The 17,140-nt window shown below is 39.1% G+C and overlaps 1 protein-coding gene across 3 annotated transcripts in view; it reads left to right on the top strand.

The window, feature by feature from the left end:
* The window catches only part of SLC9A7 (solute carrier family 9 member A7), a 73,180-nt gene that overhangs the window by 21,422 nt on the left and 34,618 nt on the right, over positions 1 to 17,140 (top strand). For all 3 annotated transcript variants that reach the window (XR_001875380.1, XM_017818438.1, XM_017818437.1), the window contains exons 2-7: positions 8,969 to 9,168; positions 10,462 to 10,539; positions 11,226 to 11,302; positions 11,972 to 12,084; positions 13,502 to 13,607; positions 13,878 to 14,019. Coding sequence is in view for 2 of the 3 variants with exons in the window: in XM_017818438.1 (XP_017673927.1) it covers positions 8,969 to 9,168; positions 10,462 to 10,539; positions 11,226 to 11,302; positions 11,972 to 12,084; positions 13,502 to 13,607; positions 13,878 to 14,019 (716 nt within the window). In the remaining variant the exon portion in view is untranslated. The remainder of the gene's footprint in view (positions 1 to 8,968; positions 9,169 to 10,461; positions 10,540 to 11,225; positions 11,303 to 11,971; positions 12,085 to 13,501; positions 13,608 to 13,877; positions 14,020 to 17,140) is intronic.

Raw genomic sequence — 17,140 nt, 5'->3', positions numbered from 1 at the left:
GAAGGTTACATCTGAGCAGTAATGTGGCAGGTTACCTAAACTCCTGTATGCAAAAATGGTAAAGGATATGCATGCTGAGCAGCAGTGCTTGGTTTCATGGCCTGCTATACTCTGTGCTACCTCATGATAGTAGATGTGAGTCCATCCCCTGTCCTCTAGTTTCTATACAAAGTGGGAGTTGTTCATAATTCTGGTGGAAAATGTATAAATTCCCAGGTTTTTATAAGTACCACGTGTAGTTAATTATTTAAAAAGCAAGCTGACTTAAGCAATTTTCTAACTGAAAGTTAAGACATAGATGTATTGATAAAAAATGATACCTTTTAATTGCTATAAATCATATCATGAGAAAAAACTTGAATTTTGGAGGCTATTTTCATGATGCTTATCTTAAACAGCCCTGAGAGTGCAGTGGTGTGAAGCAATTGAAACAAAGATCCTTCTTTTGGCTTGGTATCTTCCTGACAGTGTACTCATCTGCCTTGAGATGCAAGAATTGCTTTATAGAGACTATTTTGCATACGTCCAAACCCAAGATTTTAGTGTGGGGCTGAGAGCTGTTGTGTTGAAACTGTTTGTGTGGGAAAACATTCTATCTCAGCCTAAGAATCTCGTATGCTTTTTCTTGAGGTTGTATTTGTTTGAGAGAATATGCAAGGGAGAGGAGTGAATGGCCAAAAGACAGCAGAAATAAAAAATATGCTTTATGCCCTTAAAATGGCTTGGACAAGAGCAAGCTCACAGGGTGCACAGGGGTTCTGCTCATGTTAAGTGCTATCAGCCTTTGGAAGGGAGTTTACTCCTTACCTTTTTCTGCCCTTCTAAGGAGTCTTGCACCAAACCCCTGTGATGCCAGTAGTTGTCCTGGACATCAATGGGTCAGATTATTCCATGTAGCAGCAATTGGCTGCTCTTCATCTCTAATAAACGTGATTTTTTTTTTTATCACTCAGCTGCCAACTTTGTCCTAGGAGGAGACATGAAATTATAGGTTCCCAACCACTTGGGCACCATGCTGGGACCACTGCTGCTAAAAAAGACGTAAGGGATGGGAAATATGTCAGGCCACAGCAGCACCTGAAATCTTCAGGAGCAGGCAAGGAGGCATCAGTCTTAGTGGCAGCAGAGCAAGAAGTTAGTGACTAGGAACTGTAGGGTGATTTCAGCTGGAAAAAGGTAAAGCTTGTACCAGTTTAGGAGGAAAGAAGAAGGGTGGTAAAAGGCAGTATAGAAGGTTGGGAAATGCAGCTGTGAGACCTCTGGACAGTGTGCTGCTTGTAAGCAGGCTGAGCTTTTAGATGGCTTTTCTTGTTGCAAGTCAAAGTACATTCTTTCTTCTCTAGCTTATGGGAATCAGAAAGGCAGAAGTGTCATGCAACTACTTACGCACCGCAGGCTGCAGCCACAGTCTTTGCTGGCTTCTGCATTTAGTACTAAAACAACTGCTTAAATTTTGCACTGTATATGAAAACAAGTAATGGTACATTTCTTTGATCCTCTGTTCAGCTGTCCATAAGGTCCTAGAAGAATATTTACTGGCTTTTTTTTTTGGTTCATAGCATGTAAAGTGGGATGGATGTCAGAACAGCCGCACAGTGGGATTGAGAATTGTGGTGTGTTTGTGGTAAGGCCATGATCACTGAAGTGCCTGTGCTCAGAGCAGTCACTCAGAAAGATGAAAAAGAGGGAACGTGGCTTCTTGGTTCTGTCTGGGAGACATCTCTAACCAGCAGATTGCTCCTATGAAATGGAATAGATACTGTCTTGGCTTGCGTGTGTTTGGATGTTGTACTAACAAGACTTCTACGGTCAGACATAATGATCACAGACAGCCAGAGTTGTCATCTTGCTGCTATTTCTGTCTTTTGGGTTGGTACATTTCTCTATAAGCCCCAAACCATTTTGTTTACAAGTGCTGGTTGGTTTTCTGCCCACAGCTACAGAGCATGGGGCTTGCCTCAGCAAAAAAGATTTCCTTGAAGATTCAGTCAACTCAAACCTTTGTCTTTTCCACAGGTAGAAGATTGTGTTGTTAGTAAATATAAGGGATTTGGTGGAAAAAGACCATTTGGGAAGGGAGAAGCACTGGAAGGTTCTCCTTGAGTGAAAACATTTTTGAGGCAGATTTTACTTCATTTACCTTGCTCAAAATTCTTCCTATTCTTTTATTCCTAAGACTTTGTTTGGGACTCTGTCCTAATCAGAAGCTCCTGGGTATGGTTTTTAAGATGAAGGCTTCCACACACATCCATTACTTCCTTCAAACAAGTGAAGGCCTGAGGCAGGGATATCAAAGTGTTCCTAGTAAGAAAACAGGCTTATCTATAGTTAACAGCACTCCTTGTAGCTATTGTGAGGTCTCTGAGCTCAAAGCTGTGCCAAAATGAATGTATTTCCTGCCCATTCCCCCTTCATCCTCTGCTTAAGTCAAACCTTCAAAATTAAATGACAGTGTCAGCAAAGAGATTGCTGCTGCTTAATGAGTTTCAATTGGGTTACAGATTGAAGCCTGACTCCTTTCAATGACAGATTAATAACTCCTTCTTCTGAAGCTTTACAGCACGTTTAAGAAGGGGGATAATTATTTTCTGGGCTTTTTTCTTTTAAACTGGGAAACTTCATTTCTTGCTAGTGCCTGAGTCAGGTGAAATTACTGTAAATCTTTTTGTAACAAAAGACTTGACATTATTATTTTTCAGACTCTGAGGAACTTGTGGCCTCCTGTTTGAGATATGCCAAGTGTTTCTAACATGCAAATGAGGGGAAAGCAGTAACAGAACTCAAGGATTAAATAGAAAGCTTTCTGTTATATACCATACAACTGCTCCTGCTGTTTGTTCTTCTTGGAGCCTACCAGTGTGCCTGGAGGAAAGAATCTCAGTGTTTGGGGTTTTCCTCATCTGGCTTAGAAGTCTGTGTTGAAAGAAATGCTTCAGCTCTGCTTCTGTGTCATGAGACTGGGACCAGTTACAGTTAGGGAATCACTCCCGAGGCAAGGAAAGGGAGCCACAGTGGGGCAGAGGTCGGTGTCTTTGTGGTGGCCCATTGCTGCACACGTCTCTAGGAACATATGTGGTATTAGTATGTGTATGGCTTTCACTGCTTTGGGTTTTATACCTAAGGAGGGATACTTATATTTTTGAAAGTATAAAGAAGCTTTTCAAATGTTAATTGTAAAATATTTAACAGCAAATGCTTTGTTAAATGTGTGTTGCATGAAACAATGGTTATGTGGTAAATGAACTTGAAAACACCTGAGTTGAGATTACAAATACCTATGCCCTTTATAACTGTGGTATCTTATTTCTAAATTGAGATTGTCTCTTTAAATTGTCTTCTGTGGCTTGTCCAAGTTCTACTGAGTCATTACTAAGGCTAGGATTTGGCTCAGGAGCCTTGACTCATAGTCCCGTGCTTGGACTAGAGGCCACAGGAGCTTACCACAGCACAGCAGTTTCTTCCAAGGCTGAGCTCTCAGTTTTGGGCTATTTGATATATGATGTGGGGTTGTTGTGGGGTGTTTTTTGTTTGTTTCTTGGTTGGTTTTTTGGAAGTTGTTTGTTTTGTTTTAGCTGTCTTTTCTGGACTTTAGATTCTGGAAACAATTTTTCTTGCTGGCTATCGTTTTATTTCTGTGGTTGCCATCTTGCTAATAGTGTCTATTCATCCCTACAAATTATTTAGAACAAACTAATTTTTCTGGAGTTATAACTCTCCTGTGCAAATGTGAAACTGTATGTGAAACTTAATAATTCTTCAAAAATTAACTATTGAAACTTCAAAACAATCTTCTTTTTAGATCTCTTGATAGTTATATTTTTAAATTACTCCTTCTCTACCTTAAACCTATTCTTTAACCCCATTGTCAGTAAGAATTTGCATTACAGAATAAAGGATACCTGCCTGCTTCTGTAGTTCATAAATTTTTTGACCATTTCACTATATATAATACGAGTATGTAAATCACACTAACGTGACACAACCTGAAGAAGAATTAGTTCCCCTAGGAAAAAACAGAGCAACAGTTAGTGAAAAGGCATTTTTGACCATCATAGACAGCCCTGTGAGTTTTTTGGAACCAAAGGCTTACGAGAAGGCAAGGGTGTGCACAGTGCACATTTGTCTGGCAGTGCAGAGCCAGCAAGTTAATTTGACATTTGGTTCTGCACAGTGTGCCAGTAACTTTTTTTGCATAATCTGTTTATTTAAATTCAAAACTATGCTTAGTTTGGCTTATTTTAAAGGTGAATGAAATGCTTATTACAAAGATGCCCTTGATAACATACTGCTCTGTCTGCCTACAAGGAGGAAGAATTACCCACTTGTTTACTGTCTTTTAACTTCCTTATCTAAAATAGCCCTAAGACAATGACAAAGCATGACCTTGAATATGTTATTCAGCATTTCAGGGTTTGGATATCCCCAAAATTTCCTTCAGACTTCAAGAATTGTCATCACCTACCTCCATTCCCTGTTTAAAAATGTTTTTTTTTAATTTTTTTTTAAAGTATTTGTCTTGTGCTTGTGTTGCTGAACATAAACTGCCAAAGATGAGGATTGATTTCAAAACAGGCTTCCCATTTTTCTTCTACAGTGGTGTGACAGGCTGATGAATGCCACACTGGCAATGTTGAATCATTGAGAAGGTAGCTAATAGATTTGCCATGCTCAGAGCAACACGGAATCGTAGAATCACAATTAGGTTGGAAAAGACCTCTGAGATAATGAGTCCAACTCTTGACTGAACACCACCTTGTCAACTAGACCATGGCACTAAGTGCCGCATCCAGTCATTTCTTAAACGTCTCCAGAGACAGTGGCTCCACTACTTCCCTGGGCAGCCCATTCCAATATTTAACACCCCCTTCTGTGAAGCATTCCTCCTGATGTCCAACCGAAACCTCCCCTGGTGCAGCTTGAAGTTATGTCCTCCTGTCCTGTCACTAACTGTGTAGGAGAAGAGGCCTACTCCCACCTGGCTACAACCTCTTTTCAGGTAGTTGTAGAGAGTGATAAGGTTTCCCCTGAGCCTCCTCTTCTCTAGACCAAACAACCCCAGCTCCCACAGCTGCTCCTCGCATGAATAGAACGGTATAGAGAGTGAGTTGCTGATGCTTCTGGAGATGGTATATAACATGTCATTTAATTTTTTTGAAATATGCAACATTACCAGCTCAGTTCTGGATCAGAAACACTGTTTGAATTATTTTGTAAAAGTTTTGAAACTTCTTCATAAACTAGTGTGGATTGTGAGGCTCAAAGGTTGACCCTGTAATAGGAAAAATACTTTCTCTGTTGGTTTTTCAGGCTATTTAAAGTAAAACTTTCAACCTGTGGTATCTTGATGCACACGAACATCCAATGCAAAAATTATATGTGTGATAAACACTGTGTATTGTTATTGGTCATTTACCTTGAAAATAGTTACGGGGGTTTCTTTCATCCTTCTTGTCAAGTTTTTTTTTAATCTTTTTTTCTTCATCCTCAAGCTGGTGAAAAGTTCAGTCTGGGAGTAAGGAGAAAAAAATCTAGACTTCTAAATGTAAGAAATTCTTTTTATATATATCCTTTATGTGTATTTTAAAAAGCAAACAGGTGTTTTACTCACTGTCACCTTTCACCATGAGGAAACTGGTGTCCAAGTACCCAAAATGTGCTGTTCTGCCTCTCTGTGTGGGCTGTGCTAAGACTAGGCAAATGGTGTGTCAAGGTGAGACTGGCTCTCACCACTGACAAGGCTGCCCAGCTTCACAAACCAGTCAATGGGTTGCTGTAATGTCACTTCCAAGATTGACTACTATTGCATAAAAAAAAAAGAGAGAAAGACTACCAGCAAGTGCCTTCCCTGCTGTAGTGCAGTATCTGCTTTCCTGTACTTAAGCAGCATTAGTTGAATATCTCCTGGTCAGTCCATCTGCCTTCTTTCCATAGGGTGAATTTTGACCTAAGGCAAGTCAGGGTGAATTGAGGAAGTAAAAGCAGTCCCTTCCTAGTCTGTTGCGTCTCTTCGACTTTTATGATGAGATTGTAATATTGCCATTTCTTCTTCTCTGACTTAGAGAGTCAGAAGTGCAGTTTCTCATTTAAACAAAATAATAACACAACTCCAAAGTGACAGAAAACCCCAAAGCTGACCCAGGAAGCAATTCGGTTGATTTTAAAGAAATTTTTTAAGCATAAAAGACCTGTCTGGGAGGTCCAAATGGTCATGTGAAAGACTAGGAATTGCAGGGTAATCTAGGCTGAAAAGGACCTCTGAAGGTAGTCTTGTCCAGCCCTCTGCTCACAGCAGGCCCCCACAACTTGAGTCTCAGGGCCATACTCACAGGAGTTTTGGCTCTATGCATGGAAGGAGATTACACAACCTTTGTGACAGCCTGTTCTGGTGCTCAGCCACTTAGTTGTTTAAAAAACAAACATTGCTTAACTTTTTTCACCTGCATTGCAACAAGTTTGTTGCCTTTAGTCTTAATCGCTGTGCACTTTCCAGAAAATTCTGTCCTTCTCTTCTCTGTGTGCCCAGTGGACAGCTGCAACCAGCAGTAAGATCTCTGCTGAGTCTCCTTCAGGTTGAAATGTAGTTGACAGGGAAGGACCTCTTTGGGCCTCTTCTCTTTTCATGCCTATTTCCTTTAATGACTGAGCTGTGGGTAGCTTTAGCCACTTGACTGTTTGTGACAGCCTCTTGCCTAGACAGTGGACACCCTGGTCCATGTGCATCCTGCTGCAAGATAGCAGCCTGGCAGCAGGGATCGCATGTTCCTGAACTGTGATGCTCAGTGCAAAGCTCATCCAGTTTGGTGTTTTATCAGCAGGATGTGTATGCAAATTCCCTGTGGCTGTGTTACTGGGCCATGGGACTCTGGGAGTTAAAGAATGTTTAGCTTCAAATGCTAAATATCAATTATGGATATAATTGGCACATAACTGGTATATTTTATTGTGGAGGAAGTGTAAAAGTGGATTATATCCAGTTGTATAGTGCAATCACCTCCTGCTCTCCAGTGCCTCTTACTAATACAATAGCAATGGGGTTTCCCATCTGCTTTTGCAATGAATTCACTAAGGACAGTCTCTGAGCCTAAGAAGCTATTACATCTATCAGTGTTTTCCTTTCTATTCTCAGCTTAGTAGCAATATAGATTTGGCTTTGTGCCACTGCTACGTATAAGCTCATCTGTACAGCTTTCATTCTGCCTTCTGATTTACTGCAGGATTTCTGACTGATGTTGGTTAGATCAGTTTTTAACACAGACAGTCTTGCTGATGTATTCTATGAGCCTAGCTCTTTCTAGCTGTGAGTTGGGGGAGAGCAGCAGAAAGCTTAGACTGCTTGCTTGGCTGGGTTGGTAATGATGTCTGTAACCATAACTCATAAAGCAAGTGGCTTGGAGGTGACTGGCCATAACCTGTCACTTTGCAGAGCTGTGTTTCTGCCACATCTGTCATGTGTAGCTGTAAAATGCTCCAGTGGTGTTAGGAGAATGCTTGTATAAAACTCTATATTTAAACTGTCAGCATCTGAAATTTCAGTGAGTAGATTTCTCTTGCTAAGGGGGTTTCTTCCCCTGTATTCTCTTTGAGTGTGTACTTCTCTTTTCTAAATAAAACTTAATCTTCTCGTTACTTTGGAATGATCTTGTTGCTGCTATGTCGTCTTGATCACAGAGAACAAGGGCTGGAGGTGAACTGCTCACTAGTGTCACAGCTGCTACCTGCTGTAGCTTCGCTTGCATTAAAACTGTTTTTTCACCATGAACCTGAAGAGAACGAGGTGTGTTCTTTTGGTTGGCTTTTTGGGGTACAGTTTGGTCACGCTTTACACTATGTCATAATATCTGCTTGGGGTTTATGTGGTGTGTGGTAGAATTGCCTTCGTTTTGCCTCATTTATTCTCTGGTTATTACCTGTCGGCTTCATTTACTACCCAGGGAAACAGATCTATGGATTCAGAGTGAGGGTCACAAAGAGCAAAAGCAGCATTGATTACTGATTTGTCAACAAAAGCATCAGACATTCATCTTCATCTTGTAGTTGTCTGGAAAAAGGATTAAATTGCAGATCACCCTAAGGCAACAGGGGAGCATTTAGTAAGTGGGTATCAATTTGTTTACTTGCCAGATCAAAACCACTCTGATTGTTCTTATATGTTCTCTTTGCAGAACTGGAGTCTTGTTCTTTTCTTAGAACATTGTAAAAGGAACAATTAAAACTTGGTGCTTCTCTAGCCTCCTAGCACGGCCCTTCCATTAGGTTACAAATTATTTTTGTCACTGTGTTTGATGTATCCATTATTGATGTCATTTTCTGGTTGGATTTATCTCAGCTGGCTACAGAATCCTGGATCTGTTATGATTGCTCATTTATACCTTATTTTTGCTTATGTGAAAAGTGGAAAATGATTGCAAATGGCTTCTTCGTGCATGTCATCCGACTTTTAGTTTCAGAGTTTGCGGACTACACAGGAGATTGTGCAAGAAGCATTGTTTACTGGCTTAGAATTGTCAGGCTAAAAAGCTGCATCCTTGCTGCAGCTGTGAAATAATAGGGCAAACATCACCATTTCATCTCAGTTACTGTCACGTGTTTACAGAACTCATTGTTTTCTGGCAGTGGTGTGTATGCTCGGTTCTGTCCTAAAGCAGGTGATATGTATTTGAGGTGTCCTAGTGTTTAGCCTCTCATGCAACTACAGGTTTACACTTTGAGGGTGAGGAAGACAAAACTTGAAATGGAGCCTTTTGTTTGTCCCTTCTGGCAGATACCAGATTTTATAAATTCATTGATAGTTTTGATGTGCTCAGATCCTCTCTTCCTCTGCAGGAAACCAGTAGTCACAATTCACTGCAACATGTTTATGATGCATGTACGTACTAAGGCTCATGCATTATACCTTGGATGTTATTTGAAACCAGGAAAGGTACAGAAAGTAGTGAATCAGCCTAATGGATTTTTAACTCTCTTCCAGGACTCATAGTTGGGGTGATCTTGAGGTACGGGACTCCCTCCAGCAGTGGCCATGACAAGCCGTTCAGCTGCTCGCAGGAGGACAGGCCGTTCACAACCCTGCTGGTCAACGTCAGCGGGAAGTTCTTTGAGTACACACTCAAAGGGGAAATAAGCCCTGGGAAGATCCACAACGTGGAGCAAAATGACATGTTGAGAAAGGTGAGGCTACACCATTTCTTGTGCTTGGCTGAGTGTTTCTCCTTCATCTTCCTTTCTCCATCCCATTGGATTGTTGGCTAGTGTCAAGTGTCAGTATTGCTGATGGTAACGGTGCTTCAACGCCTAATTCAAGAGCACCTTCTGTATTATATTGCTGCTGGCAAACTGTGCTCCATTGCATGTATGTAGTGCTTTCCTAAAGCCCTTGGTTTGAAGACTTAATGTATGTTTCTAACATTTATAGAATTCACAAAGACCAGCTGAACAAAAAAAGCCTGATGCTGCCTCGTATAAACACAATATAAGGAAAATGAAAATTAGTGAAAACTGATTGGTTCTTATTGTTCTTTTTCCTAGGGTTTTAAAATCTGTTTATTGTCAGGAAATAATAACTGCTTTTATCCCTATAATCTACCAAATGAGGCAGTCTGGTGTTGGAAGTGAAATTCACCTATCAACTGTTATTCAGATGTCCTATTTGGCTTTTTATTCAGTGTCAAGAATTAAGCATCTTTTATATATATAAAAGTTAGACTTTGAAGTATGGGATTGAGACTTTAAGGTTTATAATCTAAAAATACTTTGTTCTGCTAACTATGAAGAAAGTTTAGTTGTCTGTTTGTACGTACCTGTCTGCTATGGATATTTAAATTAGCTGGAATGAATCCTATTCTGGCAGCATACACTTGTTTTGTTTGTCTTCTAACCTGTGCTTAGGCAGAGGGTGAAGAGAATTAAGTTAGTTTCATGTGTGTGGGTCTTGTTTGGATTTTAAATGTTGAGTTTTTTCCTAAGTGTAGTGTAGACTTTCATGGATATCTGGAACTTCTACTGAAATACAAGCAAGTGATGAATGATCCAAATTCCTGAAAACCAGTCTTGTATCTGACTTGTTTGGCTTAAAATAACTGTACAGTGGTTCAACTTTCAAAAAAAACATAAGCTAAAAAAAAAATTTAGTTTGCACATGAAAATCATGTGTTGCAATAAGAGAGATCTTCTCCAGCATCATTTCTACTAGAAATGTTTAATTTAAAAAAGAGGACTGTGTTTGGGATTGCTGCCAGATTATCGTTGAGGATGGATGTAATGGATGTTTTTCCTAGATGCTGTTTACCAACAAGAGCTGCAGCTTTTGCTGCTGTATATATATAGAGATGACCAGTGTTTTAGAGAGTCAACTTATCTATTTCAACGACCAAAAATAGTAATTGTGAGAAAGTGAAAGAGGAAAAAGACCTAATGATTTGTGTACGTCTGTTTCTAATTGAAATTTCATATTTTATTTTGTAGGTAACATTTGACCCAGAAGTTTTTTTCAACATTCTGTTGCCTCCGATTATTTTTCATGCTGGTTATAGCCTAAAGAAAGTAAGTGTAATAATTTCTGTGGAGAATGGACTTTTTTTTTTTTTAATGTGAGATTAACGATATTTTCAGGATTGCAGTCTCTATTTCAAGCATTTATTTTTTTTTTAGGGCAGGAAGAAAAAAATTTTTTCCTCCGTAGATGATTAGGCCATATTGTTTTAAGAGAAAATACATGTATTTTTTAGTATAAATGTGTTAAATGTCTATTTAATCTTGCTGATCTGTTTTCCTTTGAATTTAGCCAGAGATTAATGTCAGTTTCATTTACAGTAAAAGATATTCTGCTATGAATGGTTTTGATCCTTCTCAAATATCCAAAATGCAGTAAATTATGCTGAAAAGTGGACCTAACCCTGAATTCTGGTGGGGATGTGCCAGACACTGAATGACAGAAGGGCCCAGATTCTGATCTTGCTTGAAGATACCACAAATCTGTGCTGGTTTTTACAGCTAACTCTTACATCTCTTAAGAAAAAATCTGTGTGGAAAGCTTCTGTCAATAAGTTACATGTAGGATTTAATACATGGTTCAGAGCTAGTTTATTCCATTTATTGAAGTTAGATAGAATGTACATTGCAGTAATTGAAATGTTTCTGTGTATGCAAGTGAAGTAGTGTACTATATGTTTTTTAACAGGTGCTATAATTTTTTTAAAGTGGGTATATAAACCTCTTTTCCTATGCAGAGGCACTTTTTCAGGAATTTGGGGTCCATTTTGGCTTACGCCTTTTTAGGAACAGCAGTCTCTTGTTTTATTATTGGGTAAGTGAACTCTGATATCAGTTCCTTTCTATGCTAAAGTTTAAGTTGATAAAGTGCTCTCTCTTTCTCTCTCTGCATGCATAGGTATATTTTATGTCTATATGTACACACACATTTAGTTTAAGATAGCTAGTCACATTGGTTTGCCTGCATACAATATCTTCTGGAAGATATTAAGATAATATTACTGTGTCTTGTATATGGATATTCTGAAATACAGAAATCCTGAATTGCATTGGTGACCTTGGTTTGTCTTTCCAAGAATTTCACTAGAGAAATAATTTGAAGGCTATTCTTAGCTGAGAGCTTTTGGTCTATGTACTGTGTTGGGAAAAACAATACTGAAGGGAATTTTGAGCAGGGAAATGTTCCCTTTGGTGGCAAATGGAAGCATCCTGTAGACTCTCTGTGCTAGTTGTGTGAACAGATTTCATGCTTTGTTTACTGGTTTTAAATAATATCTTCTGGATACTGTATTGCTTGACTCGGTTCATAGGGTAAAGAGGAAAATGCATGTTGAGAGCTTAGCATTACACTGTGGCAGTGTCCCACAGAGCTGTAGCATAACCAAATCTGCTTGATATACTGTTGTTGCTTGTGCTTTTCCTTTGCCTGTCTGAAATGCACCAACTTGTTTGACTTGGACCGTTTTATCCTCTTTCTCTTCAGGAATCTTATGTATGGGGTTGTGAAACTAATGAAGTTGGTGGGTCAGCTCTCTGATAAATTCTACTATACAGACTGCCTCCTCTTTGGAGCGATAATATCTGCCACTGATCCAGGTAGCTTGATGAACATTTTTTAATAACCTTCCAAAATAACCCTATTGCTAGGATTTTTGGCTACATATTAACAGGACTTTAATTTCAGTTATGTCATATTAATATCTCTGAGCCTCTTCTCTGAAATGCATGCAAATTCTAAGTGTTTTAAAAGCTGTTCTCTGTTGATTTGGTGCTGAACTGGCATAACACCATGTTTTATTTGGAGAAAAATGTAACTCTCCTGTTCAAATACTTTAAATAATCTTTCCCCCCCACCCTAGTAGGTTTTTTCGCAGGTTTTCTTGTGGGGTTTTGGGGAGGGCGAGGGTTGGGGCTTTTTTTGTTTGTTTGCTGTTGTTTTGGGAGGGGATGTATAGTGTGCATCAAGTTTTAGACTGCAAATAGATGAAATTATTACATGTCTGGATAGAAGGACTTCCTTCTTCAGCTCTGTTGCTTGGGGCTAGGTAATTTAAGAACAATATTTGAGGCTTTTAGACTCTTTACGTGGGAGATTTTTCTTCTCTTTCAAATGAACTTCATGTTTTACAAGTTTAAGCAGAAAAACGCTCTTCTGGCCAAGTAATTTGAGCTATTGCCCAAATAGTGTGGTCATTCTTCAGGGTCCAGCAGGCTCACACAGATGACTGGTCAGTTTGTAGGGCTGGTGTATGTCAGGGGCCAGGGTAGGGAGTGGTAAAGTATGAAGCTTGACATTTAAAACAGCTTATTTGAGGTGCTCAGTGGTAATTAGTGTGAAAATGGGAAGTAACTCCTGTGACTGAGCTGAGCTCTGAACAGCTGGTGGTTGCACACAATTTATGCAAAAAATCACTATGTGATTTTTGAAGCTTGTATATGGGAACATCTTCAAGATCATGGTCTTTCATCTCAGACTGAATTTTCTTGAAAGGATGGTTACAAATATTTAGCAGTCTTGCCCTTTTCAAATCCTGTGCAAATGCACGCTCCTATGGCATAGTGTATACCTTGGGGTACACTTAGGATTATTAGCACTATTTTACTATGGCTGAAATAATAAACCTATGTCAACAATCAATGGAGTTTTTGAAAGTAACAAGAGCTGCACAACATTTTGTTGATTATCTTATATGTGGCATGTTCTAAAATAATACCAGGGCTTTGGTAGAAGTGCTTTGTCTGCCCTATGCCCGTTAATCATGGGGGCCTTCCTATAAACACTGTGCAGATGGGAGGACAACAGAGCCACCTCCTAACAGAGCTGCCCTAAGACTCATGGTGAAATTGCTTACCCATAGATAAACATGACTAGTCTGTTTCCCAGTTTAATTTTGATTCTGTACTTCAATTCCTGCATTTTGTTGCTTATAGACAAACTGGAAAGGCTGCTCTGTCCACTCACGCTGTCGTTCCTCAAGTCAGCCAGTGTTGTTTTTCTCCTTTCTTTCTGTAGTTACCGTGCTAGCAATATTTAATGAGCTGCATGCTGATGTTGATCTCTATGCCCTTCTGTTTGGGGAGAGCGTGTTGAATGACGCTGTTGCCATTGTATTATCTTCGTAAGTAACTCCGTGAATTTCTACTCTGAAATTACTTAGTTGCTTTTGGTATTTGTCTAAAATAAATGCTTTTTCTGAGAAATGTCATTTTAAATTTAAATGGATTGTCTTGAACTGAATTAATAACTATTGCAAATGTTTTCCAAGATCCCTAATGCATACGTACATGCCTTCAGTATGGGATTGTCTCTGTTGCTCAGGTGGTGTTCTTACAGAATTAAACTTTTCTGATGCCACTTTTAAGTTCTCATTATGTTACTCTCTTTCTAGATCTATAGTTGCCTACCAGCCAACAGGTGAAAATACTCATGCTTTTGATGCAGCAGCATTTTTCAAGTCCGTTGGTGTTTTCCTGGGAATATTCAGTGGTTCTTTCATGATGGGAGCAGTGACAGGGGTTGTGACAGCTCTGATATCCTTTTTAACATTTAGCTCTTCTAGCTGATATGGCATATGTGGGTATTATCAGGGTTTTTCTGTTTACAGTTATAGCAAAATCGACTCTAGCTTGTTTTATCCTGAGTGTGAAGATGTGATCAGTATTCATGTGACTTTTTTTCTATGGAAAGACATTACAGGTACCCATAGAAATCAACTTTTTCCAGTATAACAGTGGCCACGCTAGAAGATTTAGTGATGTTGCTGCACACTGGAAGCTAAAGGGAGGCCTTAAACAGGCATGTCTGTCTAGTCCATGTTTAGTTTCTTTTTATGAAATTAAATAAACTAGTTTTTCTTATTAGGCTTGAGTAACATATAATAACTGGTCCTTGATTCTGTCTTCAGCAAAATCTGTAATAGTCATTTCTGACCCCACAGCATTATATGAGTCCTGCATTTAAACTTTCTGCCAGAAATCTGATGTCATATGCCCTGGATAAGATTGTATCTACATGAGAGTAAACTTCGTAACATGATGCGTTTTGCATGATCTGTTCTGTTCTCTTGAAGCTTACTGCTGCTGTTTGGTTAGATCTCTGAGGTGCTCAGCAAGCAATTTATGTGGGTTTTGTTTTAGGCTCAGGCAGTAGATCTTCAGCCTGGCCTCCTCCAGAAATCATGACTCTTCTTCAGGAAAAAAATTAAGGGTCTTTGCTTTCAGACTGGTCAATATAACTGTCTCTATACGTATCCCAGACTGCTTTGATCTGCCTAGACTTCTGAACACTGACTTGAAAGGGCTAAAATGTGATGTTTTAACCAATAATCATGACCCTGTGACTTTTCATATTAAGCAATAATGTCTCAACTGTATTTTGTTATATACACACTGTGTAGATTTGTCTGACATCTGCATAATGGAATCCCTTTAAGTATAAAGGGGAAGCTGTGCTGTTGATGCTTTCATGATTCTTCATCTGGCTTTTAGGCAACCAGCTATTCATAGTTCTAGCTGCTCAAATGCAGTTGCTGTAGTTTTTGGCTTGCTGACTGAAATGCATTCGGATCTACTTTGCAAAATCATGCTTCTGAAGCAGCAATTGGTCCTTGCTGTTTCTAATGCTTGTGCTCAGGAGGTTGATGTGAGGCTGTGAGAGGGGAGGCTGTTCAGAACAAAGCCTCTGTGGTAGCATTTTGTGTGTTGTGTGGTTTGTTTGTTTGTTTGTTTTTCCATTTTCCAATTTTTGATGGGTTTTTGTTTATTTGTTTGTTTTGTTTGTGTTTTTGGGGGGAGTGGGTTGCTTAAAATTATACGACTTCATGTATTTATTTTCTTTCGGAAACGTCCTTAATGTCATACAATACTGTAGAAGCAAACTGTAAATTTGCATTTTGTGCTTCATAGCTGATTAGAACCCTAAATTATGAATAACAGTCAATAGACTGTTATTCCCATAACTGTGAAGTACCTGTAACTATACTTCCCCGAGTAAGGGTTTTCATGCAGTCATGCATTGTCCTTCGAAAATAGACAAAACACTTATTTTCCAAATGATGCAGATAATATACAAGCACTTGTTCTGGCTTTCAGCAAGCTGTCTGTGGTTACTTTTAAAACAGTTTAAGTATTGTACCATTTTTTTTTTAATTGCAGAATCTGCCTATTTGAAAAGAAGTGAAACAGAAGGCTGTGTCTAAGGAATAAAGAAAAAAGATAAGAAAAAAGGAATAATAATTTACTTTCAAATTAACACTTCAATTTGGTCAATTATATAAAATAATAAAATATTTTATTTTCTTGCCTTTCCTCCAAAATGATGAGTACAGGTTTTAATTCCAGATTTAATGGAATGTTTTGGTATTGTTGTTTACAATAACAGCAAGGGGAATAAACAGTTTGATTTACAAAGCTGCCAGAAAAGACTGCAAATGAGAAATTAGTTCTGACAAGGGCCCATGCCAAACTTTAGTGGAAACAAGGTTCAACCTCTTCCTCTCCCATGGAGTGACTGTGGCTATTGAGTTTCCTTAAGCATCCATGAATACCTCTTGACCCAGGCACTGGGATTATCTGAGCATTCTAAATGTTGCTGTGGTGGATGTTGCTGCTTCAGAAGCATGATCTTAGAAAATGAGTCTGTTTCAGGAGAGTGGGGGGGGGGCAGAAATTCAGCTGAGTTCAAAACTTTTAGAGGTGGCTTCTGTGGAGAGTTAACAGCTGTTTAAAAAGCTGAGTTTTACATTTGATGTAATGTCAACTGCCATGGAGAATACTTTTTCTTTAATGATGCTTTGGGCTTTTGGTTGGAGGGCAAACTTCTGACAAAGTAAGTTCACAGCTGAAGATGCGTCTGGAGTGTATGTTTGCCCTTCTCCAGGAGTGCAGAGAATGTCAGTAAGAAGTAGGTGTGTGTGGAGAGTCGATGTTTGTCCTCAGAACTGCTTCATCCTAACCAGGTTCCCATTGAAACGCTGCCAGCTGTGTTATGCATGGAGAGCATTGGTGTATAATGGTGCAGCCTTGATGAGTCCATTGAGGTACTGATTGCCTTTATATGAGCAGGGGAGAGTGCTACCACCTTCCTGTTTCAATTGCTTTTGCTGTCCTCCCACTTAGATTTCAGAGAAGATTATGCTACTTGTCAGCTTTCAGATAAGGGTTGTGCATAGCTGTCTGCAAGTCAGATACAGTGTGCTGTTCCTTGTTTACCTGCTGCAGGGTTAGTGCTGAGGAAAAAAACACCAAAAATAATTCTATAAATACGTGAAAAAAAATTTTGTAGTATGTGAAGAGCTAAATTTAACACTACTGAGATCTGTTCTACTTCTTCAGTATCTGTCTGAATTGTTAATTCAGTGTGTGTTTTGATGTTGCTCAAGTTTCGCTCTCTTCTGCAAGATGAACTTTTTTCTTTCCATTGAAAGATCGAGCTTCTCTGAGCTGGCTTTTCCTCTAAAACACATCAGCATAAGGAGAGATAATACATTTTGTAGGCAGTATTTTTGTTTTGCCTCAAAAGTACTGAAGTAGCCGTGCTTGCTGGAAAAGACTTGTTAACAAATCTGAGCAGAAAAATTCTCATAAATCTACTTCATCTTAGGGTTGCTGTAGTCAAGAACAGCCCCGTGAATTAAATTCTGAATTTATTTTA

Source organism: Lepidothrix coronata, unplaced genomic scaffold (assembly GCF_001604755.1).
Source record: "Lepidothrix coronata isolate B3197 unplaced genomic scaffold, Lepidothrix_coronata-1.0 Scaffold68, whole genome shotgun sequence".
Lineage (NCBI taxonomy): Eukaryota > Metazoa > Chordata > Aves > Passeriformes > Pipridae > Lepidothrix > Lepidothrix coronata.
The sequence above is the reverse complement of the archived record's forward strand: the minus strand, read 5'-3'. Positions and strand labels throughout refer to the sequence as shown.